The sequence below is a fragment of the Mobula birostris genome, chromosome 26 (genome assembly GCF_030028105.1).
Source record: "Mobula birostris isolate sMobBir1 chromosome 26, sMobBir1.hap1, whole genome shotgun sequence".
NCBI lineage: Eukaryota > Metazoa > Chordata > Chondrichthyes > Myliobatiformes > Myliobatidae > Mobula > Mobula birostris.
Window position 1 is genome coordinate 27,581,116 of NC_092395.1, and position 18,282 is coordinate 27,599,397.

The following is an 18,282-nucleotide window of genomic DNA, read 5'->3' on the forward strand; positions in this document are numbered from 1 at the left end:
GGAAATCTTTATTTTCTACAATTTCTAAAGCTTTGAAAATTAATTTACAACCTAATACATTGACTGTTCTATTTTGGAATAGTTCCACATCATATTCAGGGTATTTCATTTTCAAACCAACATGTAATTGCATTCGTCACATGGTTGGCAAGAAGAGCTATTTTATTGAAGTGGAAAGATACCTCTGCTCCTACACTAACTCAATGGTTTTCCCAAGTAAATTTATGTCTTAGTTTGGAAAAAATTAGAAGTAGAACTTTTGACCCCCGATTTGATTTTGAGAGAAAGTGGGGCTCTTTTGCTAAATACTATCATTTAATTTGAATCAATTTACATGATTACCTTCCAATTTTATATTATATAAATGTGATTTGGTGGTTGTTTTCTATGATTGTAAGATGTATCGCTCCGGGAGTTGGTTCCTAATGGGTTTTTTTCCCCTTTTTTTTGTTTTATAGTTAGTGGGGTTTTTTTTAGTTAGCTGGGGTTCTCTTTTTTCCTTCTTTTTCTTTTATAAAATTTTTTTCATTAGCATACATATGTTTTCTTTTCATCTTTATTAATTATATATATATATATATATATATATATACTAATTTGCTGAATTTCTGTATTTTATAGCTGTAAAAGATTATATTAGTAAAGTCCAACCTTATCCTATAACTCAGCTGTTCAAGTCCTGGCAACATCCTTGTAAATGTTCTCTGTACTCTTTCAATCTTATTGGTATCAAGTGACTGGAATGTAACCTCATATCTCCACTGACCACTGGACTAGCCTTGACTTGCTTGTCACTGGGACACCAATTCAGGATGCATCAACTACGTACCACTCCCTCACTCGGGTATCTGTGGTTCAGTGAGCAGCATATTAGCTCACATCTATGGAAGTTGTGGGTTTACACTCCTCCGAAAAACCTCAGCCTGCAGTCTGCAACCAAAGGCTTCTTAAATTTGCAAGCTGTTCAGAGAGTGGGAGGAACTGGCTAACACAGCCAAGTGATCTGAGCGCTGTGATGACAGGGTTCCCTTGGCCCCAGCTTGGACTACACTTCCTTGGTATGGTCAGCCCCACTATTCACCCAAGCAACTGTATCACCTGCATCCGGTTGTCTTCCTACGGTTTCAGCCTTGACCAGAAGTTTTCCACAGGCCTCGATGCAGTCCTCACTATAAGAAACCGATTTACAAAGAGTCATTTCTAGAGAAAGCAAACTGAAATGAAGTAGTTGAACATATCAAAACTGGAAGCACTAGGCAGCTCTGGTTTGCTAATATCTTGTCAGGTCATATTTAGAGCATAGACCATATTTAGAACATATTTACAACATATTTACAGCGTAGTTCTGTTCTTCACATAATAAATAATTTTAAAAAATCAGATGCTGTAATAAAAACAACTACAACCTAAAATAGCTATTTTTAACACTTCTCTTTCCCACTTCAGAGTCTCCAACCTGAAATATTAACATTGTTTTTCTTTCCACAGACACTGCCTGGCCTGTTGAGTATTTCCAGCACTTTCTGTTTCTACTTCAGATTTCAAGCATCTGCAGTTTTTTCAAAAATTTTCATTAACTGACCTCCATATTTCTTGGCTGGACCTTACTTGAAATATCTTGCACAGTTCTGTCCTTTGAACACCTGGGCCAGACCTATTGTTCTCACCTTTGTGTTGCAGAATGGGAAAACACTGGGGAAGTGCAAAGGGTGATTAACAGAAACAAGAAGTTGTACTTATCAAGCAAGTTTGAACAAGAGGGGTAGTTTCTCTTGCAAAATAAGCAATGACCCAAGAAGGATCTGTTAGATCATGAAGGGGATCAATAGGATCGATGAAGAGCTCTTTCTATCATGGGAGTAACCAGAGACCAAAAGCCGTAACCACAGGTGAAATTTTTAAAACAACAGATGTCAGAAATAGAAAATGTTTGAAATACTCAGCAGGTCAAGCTGAATCTGTGGGAGAAGAAAAAGCGCTAATGTTTCAAGTCAAAGATCTGAAGAGCGTCGTCCACCTGACAAAGGTTCTTGATCCTAAAATGTGAACTCTGTTCCTCCTCCCACAGATACAGCCTAACCTGGTGAGTATTGTCATTTCAGAAATATGTTTTTTCCTAAGTCCCCAGTCAGAAATTCAGGAGAAAATCCTTTCCCCAGAGAGCCAGGACAATGTGGCATTATCCTGGGCCCACCATATTGATGCAATCATGGTGAAGGCATGCCAGTAGCTATAATTCATTAGGAATTTAAGGAGATTTGGTGGGTCACCAAAGACTCAAGCAAATTGCAATAGATGTACCACAGAGAGCTGTGTTTTGCACCTTGGCCCCGGAGTAATACTGATTCACTTGGCTGTAGGGGACCAGTCAGTATCCTGTTCAGTATTATATTTTCCTCCTTAAACCATTTTCCTCAAATTGGAGGAGGGAGTGGAGGGAGAGAGTGCCCTACGACAAACTCATAGAAAACTACAGTGCAGAAACAGGCCACTCAGCCCATCTAGTCCAGGCTGAACCATTTAAACTGCCTAGTCCCTTCGACCTGCACCCAAATCATAACCCTCCAAACCCCTCCCAAACCCTCCCATCCATGTACTTATCCAAACTTCTCTTAAACGTTGAAATCAAAATTGCATCCACCACTGGCACTGGCAGCTCATTCCTTACTCTGGTGTCCCTCTGAGTGAAGGAGTTTCCCTCCACCCTTAAAGATTTCACATTCAACTCTTAACCCATGAACTTCAGTTGTAGTTCACGCAATCTCAATGGAAAAAGCCTGCTTGCATTTACCCTACCTATACCCCCCATAACTTTGTATGCCCCTACCAAATCTCCACTTAATCTTCTATGTTCTACGGAATAAAGTTCTAACCTATTCAATCTTCCCTTATAACTCAATTTCTCCAGTCCCAGCAACATTCTTGTAAATTTTCTCTGTACTCTTTCAACCTTATTTACATCTTTCCTGTAGGGAGGTAAACTGCACGCAATACTCCAAATTAAGTCTGTCCAATGTCTTATACAACTTCAACATAATAGCCCAACTCCTGTCCTCAATACTTCCATCTATGAAGGCCAATGTGTCAAAGGCTTTCTTTATGAACCCACCTACCTCTAATGTCGCTTTGAATGAACTATGGACTTGTATTCCCCTATCCTTCTGTTCTACTGCACTCCTCAGTGCCCGACCACCCACTGTGTAAGATCTACCCTGGCTGGTCCTCCTCACACTTGTCTGCATTAAATTCCATCTCCCATTTTTCCAGCTGGTCCAAATCTTGCTGCAAGCTTTGATAGTCTTCCCCAATCTTAGTGTCATTTGCAAATTTGCTGATCCAGTTAACCACATTATCATCCAGTTCATTGGTATAGATGACAAACAGCAACGGACCCAGCACTGATCCCTGTGGCCTCCAGTCAGAGAGGCAACCATCTACTACCACTCTCTGGCTTCTCCCACAAAGCCAATGCCTAATTTAATGTACTACCTCATCTTCAATGCAAGTGACTGAACCTTCTTGACCAACCTCCCATGCGGGACCTTGTCGAATGCCTTGCTGAAGTCCATGTAGACAACATCCATGGCCTTACCTTCATCAAATTTCCTAGTAACTTACTCAAAAAACCCCATAAGATTGGTTATACATAATCTACCACGCACAAAGCCATGCTATCTCCAATCAGTCCCTGCTTACTCAAATACTTATATATCCAGTCCCTTTGAATACCTTCCAATAACTTCCCCTCTGACTCACTGGCCTATTATTCCCTAGTTTATTCTTACAGCCTTTCTTAAACAGCGGAACAACATTAGATATCCCCCAGCCCTCCAGTACCTCACCTATCACTAAGGATATTTTCAATATTTCTGCTCGAACCCCTGCAGTTTCTGCACTAACCTCCCACAGGGTCTGAGGGAACACCTTGTCAGGCCCTGGGGATTGTCCACCCTAATTTACCTCAAGACAACAAACACCTCCTCCTCTGATTTTGTATAAGGTCCATGACCTTGCTGCTGCTTTGCCTCATCTATGTCCATCTCCTGTGTAAGGACTGATGCAAAAAATCCATTTAAGATTAACCACATCTCTTTTGACTCCATGCATAGCTTGCTATTCTGGTGTTCCAGAGGACCAATTTTGTCTCTTGCAATACTTTTGCTCTTAACGTATCTGAAGAATCCCTTAGGATTCTCCTTCCCCTTGTACAATTTGTGCATAAAAGTTTCAAATCCTTATAGGTTCACAGCTTAAGGGGGTGTAGGTCTCACCTGTACTGTAGAGCAAGGTTCAGTGCAGTGCTATTTGATTCGTGCTTCCCCAGTAACATACTCAGCCTCTCGCAGTCACCCTTGCACTCCTGAAGAACCCGGGACAGGAGGTTATTGCGTTCCTTCCACTCACCGATGGAACTACAGAACGAAAAGGAGCAAAGCAGCAATCAAAACGGACATCTTTCACCCCTCCAAGTCACCTTGACTGGAGACATCCCACCCCACAAACTGCCTTTTCCCAAAGCTCCCTTCTGGAAAGCACTGATAGGACTATTAAAAGAAAAATGTCATGTCACCTTAAAAGCTTCTTCCCCGTGCAGTTAATTTGATCGACCATTTTAGTTAGCCTCCATCCTCACCCCACTCTATCTATTACTGTTACTGCACTGCACTGTGAACACTTTGAACCACTGTTTGCATGTATTTATGCACATTTTATTCCACCTCAGTATTCTAACTTTATTTTTATATAATTCTTTACTCTTTATAATAGTTGAATGTTGTTTTGTGTTGCATATCGCACCCTGACCATCACACCACAGAAAATTTCCAATCCGTGAAAATGTATGCGTATGGCAAACAAAATTGATCCTTGTTCCTTGATGAATTTTGCAGTAAAGGCACATGGAAAATGGCCAGGATAGCTCCCTCCAACATCTTAAGATAATAACTACCAGCCATTCCAAAAATATCCACATCCAAGAATGAAATGATTAAGATATCTTCCTCCAAATTATTCATCAAGAAAAATACAGGAGTGGGTGAGATTCCAAAGTACATGGTTCATTGGGAATTCTACAATGTCAGTTCAATTGCTTACTTCTTCAGCTGATCCACTTCCATTTCTGAGTCTTGAATCCTGACTCCGACCACATTGGATTCGTGTGTCAGAAGGAATCGGGAGAACTCCTGCACGCCTGAACAATTCTGGAATGACTGCATCAATCGTTCAAGGGCAAAGCCAGGATCCTGCAGTGGAGATGAGGGCAGGGATGAAGATGCTCATTCTCAAATGGAGGAAGAACCCCTCCTACAGAGACCAACACTACCCACTGCTTTGGATCAGGTCTGAGGGGTATCCATGGTAACAGCACCCCAGTCATCATCTACAGAATGGAATTCACAGACGCACACCTGGTTAAGTATTGAAACCCTGTGCCCTGAGAATTACTTTGTTCACCGGCGCCTCGATCTCATTGCCAATGGTGTCGGATCCAGTGCTGCCCGTAACACTGGGAGGTGAAGAGTCTCTCTCAGTCTGCTGCACGTTCTGGAGAGATGACAGCAACTCATCAGCCTAAAGCAGGGACAAAAGCAATCAGGATGTAACCAAATGGAATAACTCTGCTGCCCAGTCAAGAGCACAATAAACACATGCAGCTAGACACAAACATGCACAAAAAACTACCTCATGCACATACATAGACATTGCAAACTCTTTTGTGAACAACTACCATCCACAATTATATACACATATGCACACATAAACATAATACACTGCTAGAAATGCAAAAACAATCCAAAGCCATGAAGGACTGGTTTTAACAGAGAACAGAACAGCACAGTAGAGGCCCTTAAGCCCACGATGTTGTGCCAACTTTTTAACCTACTCCAAGATCAATCCAAACTTTCCCTCCCACACAGCCCTCCATTTTTCTTTCATCCATGTCCCTAACATATCTGCCTCTACCACTGCCCCTGACATCATGTATCATGCTTATAACGCATATAGCTGTGACATCCCACCTCTACTTTCCTCCAAAGTCATGTCCCCTCATATTAGTAATTTCCACGCTGGGAGAAAGGCATTTGATGCTCATAAGCCACTGTGCAGAATAAGTTTTACTCTCTATATAGACTCAGCCGTCCCTTTTCTGTGAATGACTGATGGGATATTCATAAGGAGCTTCGCTCTGTATCTAACCTCTTCTGCCCCTGTTTGCAATATTTGATGGGTCTGTTTAGATAGAGATTGACTCCATGACTGCAGAGTGATTGATGGGATTGCGTATAGGAAGCTTCGCTCTGTATACAGCTCATGCTGTCCTCGTCCAGGGACAGGGAATATTTGATGGGTCAATGCAGAGGGAGTTCCACCCTAAATCTAACTCAAGTTGTACCTGGTCTGGGAGTGTTCAGTGTTGACTCTGTCTTTCTGGCACAAGCTCATGTGAAAAGGTAAGCTTTTGTTTCTTGAATGGATCAAGTATACCTAAGATGTTCTGGAGTACTCTGTAAGTTCCTGGACCCTTTCGAAGTACAACAGAGCAGGCACCCATTCCATCCATTGGGAGCCACGTTGGCTGGTGGGGCAGTGTGCACTCACCTTGAGACGAAGCTTGTCCCTCTCCCGTTGAATCCTGCCAACAGCCATCATGGTAGACTGCAGCTCCTGCTCCTTCCCGTGGAGTTGGTCTCTGAGCTGCTGGTTCTTCTCCCTCAGGCACTCCATGTCCAACTCCCACTGCGTCCTCTCCTCCCGTAGCTCTGGGGTCAGGTCAATGTCCAGCTCCCGTTCCACCTCCTCGATTGTCTGTGGGGTGGAGGAGAGGTTATGGCAGGCACGGTAACATGGACATACTGAGTTGGGGGTGGGGGCTACTAGGTAACACAAGTGCTCACTCATTCACTGAGTCGTCTTCTTCCCTGGCGTGTGACTTTTGGTTGTCATGAAGTCCAGTGAATGTGCTGCTGATGGCTGGGGTGGAAGGGGAGGTATAATTAGTGAACAGGGGTGGGCATTTGCCAAGGAAGGAAGGCCAGTACAACCATGGGGATCTGAAACCCGAGCAGCAGGTTGTCAGGATGTGGGGGGTAGGATGTCTGGTGGAATCAACAAGAGGTTGGCACCGGCAACTGGGTGGAGGGGTACAACACAGAAACAGGAAGCCTCCTAACTCGCAGTGAGTTCAAGGCTGATCTGTGGCCTCACTTAGAATTACTCCCACTGCTTTTTGTCCCTTGAATCAACGAAAGAGATTGAACAATTGACCAGGCATTATTTGCCGTTTGGAGAAGAAGAGCTCCAAATTTCTACCACAAACATGAGAAAATCTGCAGATGCTGGAAATCCAAAGCAACATGCACAAAATGCTGGAGGAACTCAGCAGGCCAGGAAGCATCGGTGGAAAAGAGTAAACAGTGGATGTTTCGGGCCGAGACCCTTCTTCAGGACAGGACATCAGGGCATTCTGAAGAAGGGTCTTGGCCCGGAACGTTGACTGTTTACTCTTTTCCATAGATGCCGCCTGGCCTGTTGAGTCCTTCCAGCATTTTGGGTGAGTTGCTCCAAATTTGTACCACCCAGTGTTGTGTCTCCTAACTTCACACTTGAACAAATTGCGTCCAAACCTCTGGAGATGCCCCCTCCCCCCAACCCCCGGATGCAACCATCCCCAAACCTCGAAAACTTCAATAGATAAAAATCATAACCTTTTAAACTCCAGACAATAAAACCATGTAATGAGCAGAACGTTCAGCCCAAAAATCTATTGGCCGATACATGACCCCTCCCTGTTGGGGTGTCCTGCTTATCTGTCTACCACTACCTCCCTCACACCAGGACTCAATGACGTCTGATTTAGAGTCCCCACGTCCCCACGTGAAAGCATGTTCCACATTCTTACCAGTCACTGTGGGACCAAACTGCTACTGAATGTCATGTTAGTGACTGGGTAACAGTTACATCCTTTTGTTCCAGACTTCACTATAGGAGGAAACCGTTTCTCCACTATTGTCCAATCAACTTAAATAGATTTCTCTGCTCTCCTCTTTTACTAGGCTCCAACAACAACATTAGGACACAGAAAACTTCCATCCTCAGAAGCAAGTAGTCTTTTCCCAATGACCATTCCCTGATCCACCAGCCAGTCTCTGACACAACCTCCAGGGTCTGTATCAGTTCTCAGGGTTCGATTAGTGTCTTCTCTGTGGACAAGTGTCTAGCTTTTGGGACAGTGGTTGGTTTTTTGGATCCCTACTTGAGCGACCAGCTCCCAGCGTGTGAGGGTAGCCTCCTTTTCCTCAGAGACGTCACCAGGGTGTGGGATTTCAGCTCTCCACGTGTGCACAGTGTCCTCGATTTCTGTCAGCACCTGGTGCAGCGCCCCCGAGAGGTCGCAGGGTTCACCTGCAGAAGGAAATGGAGCAGCAGTGAGCAAACAACGCACGGGTAGTATTGATTAAGAATTGTGCTTCTGATCAGTGCACTGCACAATGTGGCCGGAATCTTGAGTCGACGAGCCTTGCATTTATACACCTCTAGGTATTCTCAGGATGTTATCAAACTAAATTAGACACCAGGCCGCTAAAGGGGTTGTCAGGGCTGGTAACTAAAATCTTGGATGAAGTATTTGGTTTCAAGGAGTGTGTTGATTAGGGTTAATTAATTCTCCCGGGAGGAGGGAGAAGATGGCGGCTCGACGACACCGCGCGCGTCCACTTCGGTGATGAATATCTGTTATCTGTAGGGGACTGTGCACAATCCTGATTTGATGGAGGCGGATGTGAGAGCACAGCCAAACATCTGGAAAACTTCTGAAATGTCTGCTTTGCTACACTGGTACTGTATGGTAACCAGAATCTCCGGAGCTGAAGGCCCCGAAATCCTTGGCTTTGCGTGTTTCAGCAGCCGGGGAGAGGTCAAAGGCGCTCGGCAGAGGATGGTGCTTGGGAGGCTGTATCGGAGAGGCTGCTTGTTAGCTCAGAGTTTTCGGATGGATGGACTCAGGGTTGGCTGGGGTCGGCTGCTTCTAAGGTATCGTCAAGTTGATGGTGCCTGGAAGTTTATGGCAGGGAGTTTCTCCCTTTTGCCGTCTGCTATCAGAAACTTGGGAGTCGATTGACTTGGGACTTTGAGACTTTTTTTACTGTGCCTATAGTCTGTTCTTATAGCAATACATTATGGTATTGCTTTGCACTGCTGTAACTATATGTTATAATTATGTGGTTCTATCAGTGTCAGTCTTTGGTCTGTCCTGTTTTCTGTGATATCACTCCGGAGAAACATTGTATCATTTCTTAATGCATGTATGCATTTCTAAATGACAATAAAAGAGGACTGAATGTTCCCATAATCTAATTAAGGAACAGATGGAGAGAGACTTAGGGAGGGAATTTCAGAGCCTAGGGCTCAGGCGGATGAAGGCACAGTCGCCATTTAAAGAGCAATTACTGTATGTGACCAGGATTTTCAGTTTGACTTACTAATTTTTTGGGATGTAGACATCAAACAGAAAGCCAGCATTGCTTGTCCATGTCTGAAGTAGTGGGAGGCAATGATGATGAGCTGCCATTTTGAGACCCTATAGCCCTTATGGTGATGGTTTTCCCACATACTGTTAGTTAGGGATCAGAACAGAGCAGGGAGCTGGAGAAGCTTATGGAGGGCCAGAGCATGACTAAACATAAACAGTTCTGTAGATGCTGGAAGTATTGATCAACACAAACTCAGCAAATCAGGAAGCATCAATGGAAGGAAATAAACTATCAATGTTTCGGGCCTAGATACGTTATGAGGAGTCCTGATGAAGGGTCCTGGCTTGAAATGCCAACTGCTTATTCCTCTCCATGGCCGCTACCTCATTTGCTGAGTTCCTCAAGCATTCAGAACATGAGTGTGCAGCACTCCCTTGTTACTGGGGCACCATGCCAGTCCAGAGACTTGAGCTGATTGTATTCTCTGATGTTGTACCAGTGCTGGCATTCAATACCTGGTACTCAGCAATGCTTTTCCTACTAACCTGCTAGCAATGAGGTTGGACAAGGCTGTCCAGGACAGCTGGAATCTGTGGAGAGGCCCTGGTCTGGAAATTGAAACATCCTGCTCTCTGGGTATTGGTTGTCACTGAGATCGGAGCAGGTTTCCAGATATTCATCGTCTACCCTGCAAGGAGAATAAAACCATAAGGCGTAGGAGCAGAATGAGGCCATTTGGCCCATCAAGTCTGCTCTACCATTCCAACTTTCCTCTCAGCCCAATCTCCCGATTTCCCCTCAGATCCCTTCATGCCCTGACCAATCAAGAATCTATCAACCTCTGCCTTAAATACACATACAGACTTTTGCCTCCACAGCTACCTGTGGCAAGGAATTCCACAGATTCACCACTCTCTGGCTAAAAAAATTTCTCCTCATCTCCGTTCTAAAAGGACGCCCCTCAACTCTGAGGCTGGGTCCTCCGGTCTTCAACTCTCCCACCATAGGAAACATCTCCACATCCACTCTATCGAGGCCTTCCGCCATTCGATAGGCTTCAATGAGATCACCCCAAATAAGTGGTTTAAGGAACCCGCAAGTGACCGGGGACAGGTTAATGAGCAGCCAGATGGAGTCCAGAGGGAAAACGGAAGGAACAACACATCTGAAGCAGCAGGTGGAGGAACCTCATGCAGCTTGACCATGTTGAGGTTAACAGCTACCATCTATGGGCAGGGGATAGTAGTCGTCCAGCTGAGCTAGTCAAACTTCTCTAGTCACTCCATGCTGACTTGGCCCTCCTGAATGGCCACTCAGAGCCAGTTACGCCAAGCGGGTCACGCTCGGCTGGCAAGCAGTTACACAGAGTGAAAGCATCAGACCTGCCATGATCTCGGAGAGTGTTGGAACAGTCTGAAGGGACTAAGTGACCTCATATTCTTATATTTCAACAGCTGTGCACTTCAGGAAGCATCTCACTGGCTGGAAATCTTTGAAAGGAATGCAAAACATGTAACAGAAATGAGTCTTTCCTTCTTAAATGACTGACATCATCTATCAATAGGTGCAGTGGAGAATTGCCCATCTGTTTGGGGGGGGGGGGGGTTGCTGGAATGAAAGATGGGAGCCTCAAAGCTTTCTTGATAGCTGATTAATTAAAAGGAAACTCTCCTTACTGCCATTCACAGTAACAATGGGAAAATCAGGAATCCTTAGCTAGGCCTACCTGCTGGTGGTGAGAGTCAATCTGTCGATCTTTTTGTTCAGCTTGAGAATAACAACAAGTAACTCTGTGATCTGCCTCTCGTAACGCAGGACAGCCACTTCCTCTTGCTCGTCCTCCTTATCCTCCTCCTCCTCATCCTCCTCCTCCTCCTCCTCCTCCAGCAATACCTCCAGCTGTGAGACAGAACAAAAAGAGTCGAGTAATGGTCACAACACAAAATGTGCAAGATTTTGAGTGCCCTGGACACTGTACATAGAATGACTTTTTTCCCCTCTCTTTCGAGTGGTCAATCTTTAGGAGCATAGATTTTGGTTAATTAGTAGTGAATGGGGGGGTGAAATAAAAGTATTTCATTGAATGAATGGTGAAGCTCTTTTACTCACTATCTGAGAGGCCAATGGAGGTAGAAATCTTCATTAAGTGGAAGGCCGACTGCCTTCCTTTTGATCACTACCAGAGAAGGAGTTTGTGAGCAGCCTATCACTGTGTGGCTCGCTGTGGCAGGCAGGTAGTCCTCTCTGCCTCATGAGCTGTCCCTCTCTTTTGATGAATGTCAGTGGTATCATAGGATGGTATCGTGGTTCTGCCTTATGGATTGGACTATTGTGTTTAAGGACTGTGGACTTTTTCAGACTTACGGTTTTTATGTTGTGTTTTTTATTGCCTGTTCCTGTTCTGTTTTGTTGTGCGAGGGAATGTTTTTTGTGGGGTTGATATTCCTGTTCCGATTTTTTGTGTGCGCGGGGTTGGGGGGGGGGGTTGGGTTTGCCTTTTCTCTCTGAATGACTTTCGTGTTCTTTCTTTTTCTCGCGGCTATCTGGAGAAGACAAACTTCAGATACATGCTTTGATAGTAAACAAATGTTTGAAGTCTAAAATATAATCAAAGAAGCACAGAGGGTTGTATTCTACAGGATTATAGGCCTAGGGGAAGAAATAGGATGAACACAAAATCCATTTCCTAGCATGGACATGTTGCGTGAATTCTCCTCCTTGGCTCTAAAGTTCTGTCACTCTGTGAAGACGCGCTCAGTGTTAGTGTGATAAACTTGGGGTCATGTCTGTGATGTGACTATCCAATAGCCAGTAAGATGATTCCATGTCACTGATGGCCTGTGACACCAAGAGATGTGATGGAGCAGTGAAATGGTTCTGTACACAGATCTGAGTAACAGGCCAGCATGACCTGAAGTTCCTGTGTGTGATCTAAATTCTAAATCCAAATCCCAAGGACTTTCTATAGGGGCACAATTGAGAGCATCCTGACTGGCTGCATCACTGGCTGGTATGAGAATTGTACTTCCCTCAATCGCAGGACTCTGCAGAGAGTGGTGCGGACAGCCCAGCGCATCTGTAGATGTGAACTCCCCACTATTCAGGACATTTACAGAGACAGGTGTGTAAAAAGGGCCCGAAGGATCATTGGGGACCCAAGTCACCCCAACCACAAACTGTTCCAGCTGATACCATCTGGGAAACGGTATCGCAGCATAAAAGCCAGGACCAACAGGCTTTGGGACAGCTTCTTCCATCAGGCCATCAGACTGATTAATTCATGCTGATACAATTGTATTTCTATGCTATATTGACTGTCCTGTTGTACATACTATTTACTACAAATGACTATACATTGCACATTGCATATTTAGACAGAGACATAACGTAAAGATTTTTACTCCTCGTATGTGAAGGACTAAAGTCAATTTAAAAATTCAATTCAAAATTCCCACAGGATGTTCTATCAGCTATTTGAAGGAGCTGTCCAATAACCTCCATTCTATGATACGTTTTATCCTTCAACTCTTTCTTCAATTCCTTTTGAAGGTTCTCGTTGAGCCTCTTCCCCTGCCAGTGCAAGCACCATGTTCCACATCACTCACTGCATTTATATTCATTCCCCCTGCTCCTACCAATCACTCTGAATCCTCGTCCCTCTGGTCACTAACCCTCCCGCTGCTCCAAACCCGAGTTAATCTGTCAGAACCCCTCATTATTTGAAAACCTCACCCTAAAATCTTCTCTGTTTTAAAAAGAACCATTCCAGCTTCATCATGTCAATAAATCACATTGTTTTACCATGCTGGACCTGTCATATTCTAATGTCATGACAGTGCTATCATTTCAAGAACAACTCTGTCACCCAATACTAGTCTGTGAAAGCTCTACAAAATGGAATTCTCTCTCACTCTCCCTCTCTCTCCCCCTCTCCCTCCCTCCTTACCCCCTCCATTAAATCTCTTTTGAAGTGAACATTTAAGAAAATGGATTTATAAGCGGTGTTTGACCTAAAAACAGTAATTCTGGTTTCTCTTCCCGAAGTTACAGTCTGGTGCGTTGCATATTCCCAGTAATTTTTGTCTTTATTTTAAATCTCTTCTTAACAACTTCTGCTCTGAGAAGAGCCCACCCAGTTTCTCCAGCCTCTCAGTGGATCGAGTCCCTCTAGTCCCGGGCCATTCTGATACCCCTGACTTTTTTTCTTGTATCAACAGGAACATCAGGAGAACGAACTTATTGCTAAATGCACTGCCTGACATCAACCCTCAAACAGTTCACACACAGCCTTGAAAAGATTTGAACTGATGCATCAGCTTTCGTAACCTAATGGCTCCGCAACACCCTCTACCTGAAACTTCAGCAACCCACAGAAAACGCTGGAGGAGCTCATCAAATCGGGCAGCATCTATGGAGGGGAATAAACAGTCAACGATTCGGGTCATGGCCCTTAATCAGGACTGGAAGGGAACGGGAGAGAGAAGGGGTGGGGGAGAGGAATGAGTACCAGGTGGCTGGTGATAGGTGGGTGGGTGGAGGAGGGGGTTGATGTAAGAAGCTGGGAGGTGATAGGTGGAAAAGGTAAAGGGTGAAACAGAAGGAACAGAATTTGTCCTTTCCCAGACTGAGGTAATAGTAACTCCAGTCTCATGAATCTTAACTTCTGTTTGAGGGGTAATAGGGGAAGGACAGTAAATGGTGATCGTGTAAATGAATGCAGTGATTTACACCAGATAACCTGCATACATTGAGCTCCCTTAAAGAGAAATGAGAGAATTAAGATTAAAGGTAAAAGATCAGCTTTATTTATTGAAACATACAGTGAAATATGTCGTTCGCTTCGACAATCATCATAGTCCAAGTAGGTGCTGGCAGCAGCCTGCAAGTGTCAACATAGAATGTCCACAGCTTAGCAACCGTAACCTGTACGTCTTCGGAATGTGGAGGGAAACCGGAGCACCCAGAGGAAACCCACGTCTTCACGAGGAGAATGTACAAACTCCTTACAGACAGCAGTGGAAATGAACACGGATTGCTGGTGCTGTAATGACGCTACACCAGCTGCTACACCATTACAACACAATCTGTTCTTTAGCTCTAATGCTTGGGAATTAAGAGTAGGCAGCAGGGCGGAGAGAACCAACCTGCTCTTCTCAGACCAGACCTCAGGTTTAGCCTCTCATCAGAAAGACGTCGCATCTGACAGAGCAGAACAGCAAAGTCAGCCTAGACGTTGTCTTTCTCGTTGGGTTTGAACCCATGAATGTCTGACTCGCAAGTAGAATTGAGTTGTATCAGTCCCTGTTTTGGCTAATCCAGCATGGCTTAGCCCCGATCCCAGGATGGGAGCCCCACGCCAGAGCTATTGGGCTTTAATAGATCAGAAACGAATGCCCCGAATGAGAGAATACAGCATAGAAACAGGCCCAGTCTGTCCACCTTGATCACCAAGTACTGATCCATACTAATCCCATCTACCAGCATTTGATCCCAGCCTATTATGTCTTCAGGATCAATTTGAGTGACAGAGAGTATAACACTATAAGACCATACCTCCATTCCTGAGCAGAAATTCCAACTCCTTTCGTTCTGGAGAAAGGTAAAGGAGAGGTTGGCCTTTATGACTTCTTGCCGTTTGCTGCTCTGCCCAGGCTTCACTCTCTTTTGGGTTGCAACCTCAATTTAGAGATTTGTTCAATTTGTGAAACAAAAGGCTAGTCGTTGGCAGTCCCTGGGATTTCCTGTCTCAGCAAAGGTCGGAAGTGCCCTTCCTCTGCTGCTGCTTCCAAGTCAACAATCTCTGGATTTTAACATCCTCTTTCAGATTAACCCTCAAAGAGCAAAAGGCAACACATAAGAAATTGTCAAGTGAGTAGAATTACATGTACAGAAACAGGTCATTCTTCAGTCTGTTGTACTATACGTGGCATGCATGAGTTTTGCAAAACCCCTTCATTCAATCTGCAAGGATAACCCTGAGCTTCCAGTTACCATTCACTTCAATTGTCCACCTCACCTGCAATCTGATCTCTTTGTCTTTGGCCTCTCAGACTAGTCCAATGAAGCCCAACGTGAGTTCACAAACACTGATATCCTATCTTTTCAATTTGGTCACATTAAACCTAGTCTAATAAAATGCTATCAACTTGAAACATTAATTCTATCCCTGTACTTGACTTGCTGAGTATTTCCCTGCATTTTCTCTTTTTATTTCAGGTTTACAGCATCTGCAGGATTTTGAATTTGAACATATCATGTGACTTCTCTGCTCCATGCTTGTGAATCTATCCCACACTAACCTTCTCCCTTCCCTTCACATCCTCTCCAGTCACTACTGCCTCCTATCCCTTCCCCTCACATGTTTATTCAACTCTAGCTACAACGCATGGTTTGATCCTCACAGCGGGGGATGTGGACCTGGAAGAAGATGCAGACATCCTCCCAATGGATTTGAAGCATTTTGCAGAGACAGCTTTGGCAGTGTATCTCTTGCACATTGAACTGTGATTCACAAGTATGCAGCAGTTTTGGAATCATTTCCTTCGAGTAGACCATGACTTTAAATCTTGATCTTTGATCTCCCTGTTTATTAGTCAGCCAAAGGTAGTCCATAGATCATTAGACCATAAGATTTAGGAACAGAAATAGGCCAATTAGCCCATTGAGTCTGCTCCGCCATTTCATCATGGTTGATCCATTTCCCTCCCAGCCCCAATCTCCCACCTTCATGCCCTGACTAATCAAGAATCTATCAACCTCTGCCTTAAATATACCCAATGACTTGGCCTCCACAGCCACCTGTGGCAATGTATTCCACAGATTTACCACTCTCCAGCTAAAGAAATTCTTTCTAATCTCTGTTCTAAATGGACGTCCTTCTATTCTGGGACTGTCCTCTGGTGCTAGACTCCCCTACTATAGGAAACATCCCCAAGACATCCCACCCTGCAAAAACTCATTTCAGGGAGGTCTCAACCAGAAGTCTCAACCTCATAGCAGTCTATGTCAATGAATTTGTTAATTTTGCAAGACATCAGAATCACAAGTGTTTTGTGAGACAGCTGACTTCTGAGTTCTGTCTTAATGTGATGCACCATGCTGAATGCCCTTTCTACATCACAATTAGAATTCGGCAGCACCAAAAGCAGCTTCATCAACTGGCAGAGCTCTTTGAATCTCAACTGCCCTGTGCTCACAGATTTTACTTTGGACAGCTTCCCCCAGAATCCATCAACAGGCAAACTTTTGTAGTTTGGCACCAGTTTTTCAAGGTTAGTTGAGACATAATCCAGGACTCACCTCAACATGTTTTTTACAGTCATTTAACCCACCATGGGCAATAGAAAAGTCACTGTTGCAAACAGTGCAGCGAGCAACACCGTCATTATTTTTGACCCCTAGTAGGCTGGGGTATACTTTAGTGTAGTCTGGGGTGAAGTACGTTTTATATTTTCTTTTTTTGGAACACTCTGCCATGGCGCTGCAGGACACTAAACTGAACTGATGGACAATGAAAGAGAGAGAGAGGTCGACTCTAAAGCCTGCCCACAGAGAAAACTGATAGGTCTACTTAGCACAAAGAGAGACCAATCAGGATGCTCTCTCTGTCACTTGCTCTCTCTCTCTCTCTCGCTCGCTCGCTCTCAAAAAAATCGATTTCCGGGATATTGTATATAATTTGCGGGCGTCAGGGAGCCACTATCAATATGCCAGAGACTCCTGGAACTTCCGGGAGAGGTGGTATGTCTGCATCATCTCCAAATCTACTCTATTGAGGCCTTTCAACATCTGATAGGTTTCAATGAGATCCCCCCACCCCCCAATTCTTCTGAAGTGTAGTGAGTACAGGCCCAGAGCCATCAAACACTCCTCATATGATAAGCCCTTCAATCCCAGAATCATTTTTGTGAACCTCCTTTGAACCCCCTCCAAGACGTCAATGACAAGCTCCAAGTCCTGACAGGTGGCTCCCAAGAAACTGGATAATTTCCAGATTTTAAAGGGATTCATTGAGAATATTAATTGTTTGGGGTTAGTGTTATGATGTGGTGGGAAAGGGCTCCTGGATTACAAACAGAAAGTACTCCACAGATCAAGTTCCATCTGTGGAGAAGAAAATAAATTTAAAGTTGATGACCTTTTGTCAGAACTGAGAGAACTTTGAATTTAAAATTTGTTTTAAGGTGCAAAGGAAGTGAGGAGAGCAAAAGGGCAGGTCTGTGTTAAGCTGGAGACCAAAAAAGCAGTGCTGGAGCTGGTGATTTGGAGTGATGAAAGGGGGATGATGCCTGCTCGACAAGGATGGTAAAGGCAGGTAAGAAACTAAACGTATGTCTGCAGGGTGTATGTATAAGAGGGGAAGTATGAAATCTGAAATTAGCAGAAGAAAGAAACCGGAATACTGGAAATGTACACAATTGAAACGAGATATTAAAGTTGTTGAATAGATCATTCACTCCCAAGGGCTGTAACATGCCATGCTGGAAGACCTTGAACTTATGTTGTGCTTCAGTGGAATCACTAAAGACTGAAAGATAGAAAGGTCAGAACAGGAATGGGATGGAAAATCAAAGTGACAGACAACCAGAAATTCAGGGTCACTCTTAATGGCAATGGCTTCCTCAAATGGAGATTACACCATGAACATGATACACAGGTAGTCATTTGGTTACCTGGTGGGAAGGCAGGTGTTGCTTCTCTTGCAGTTGTGTGGGAAGTAGGAGATGCAAGTGTGAACCAAAGAGTTCCAAAGGGAATGATACCATCTAGCTGTCGAAAGAGGGAGGGAATGGAAGAAATGAACTATCAGAAA

The 18,282-nt window shown here is 44.2% G+C and overlaps 1 protein-coding gene across 2 annotated transcripts in view; it reads right to left on the reverse strand.

Annotated features, from left to right (window-relative positions):
* The window catches only part of LOC140188075 (colorectal mutant cancer protein-like), a 28,640-nt gene extending 13,417 nt beyond the window's left edge, over positions 1-15,223 (reverse strand). Inside the window, exons 1-9 of one of the 2 annotated variants that reach the window (XM_072244017.1) lie at positions 15,024-15,220; positions 11,197-11,369; positions 10,016-10,158; positions 8,255-8,403; positions 6,601-6,807; positions 5,446-5,571; positions 5,095-5,243; positions 4,272-4,412; positions 1,099-1,169 (exon numbers count right to left, since the gene is read on the reverse strand). In XM_072244017.1, the coding sequence (XP_072100118.1) occupies positions 1,099-1,169; positions 4,272-4,412; positions 5,095-5,243; positions 5,446-5,571; positions 6,601-6,807; positions 8,255-8,403; positions 10,016-10,158; positions 11,197-11,369; positions 15,024-15,029 (1,165 nt within the window). In that variant the 5' untranslated portion in view covers positions 15,030-15,220. Of the gene's footprint in view, positions 1-1,098; positions 1,170-4,271; positions 4,413-5,094; positions 5,244-5,445; positions 5,572-6,600; positions 6,808-8,254; positions 8,404-10,015; positions 10,159-11,196; positions 11,370-15,023 lie in introns of both variants that reach the window. The other variant, XM_072244019.1, reaches the window with a different exon arrangement.
* Positions 15,224-18,282: the final 3,059 nt, after the last annotated feature.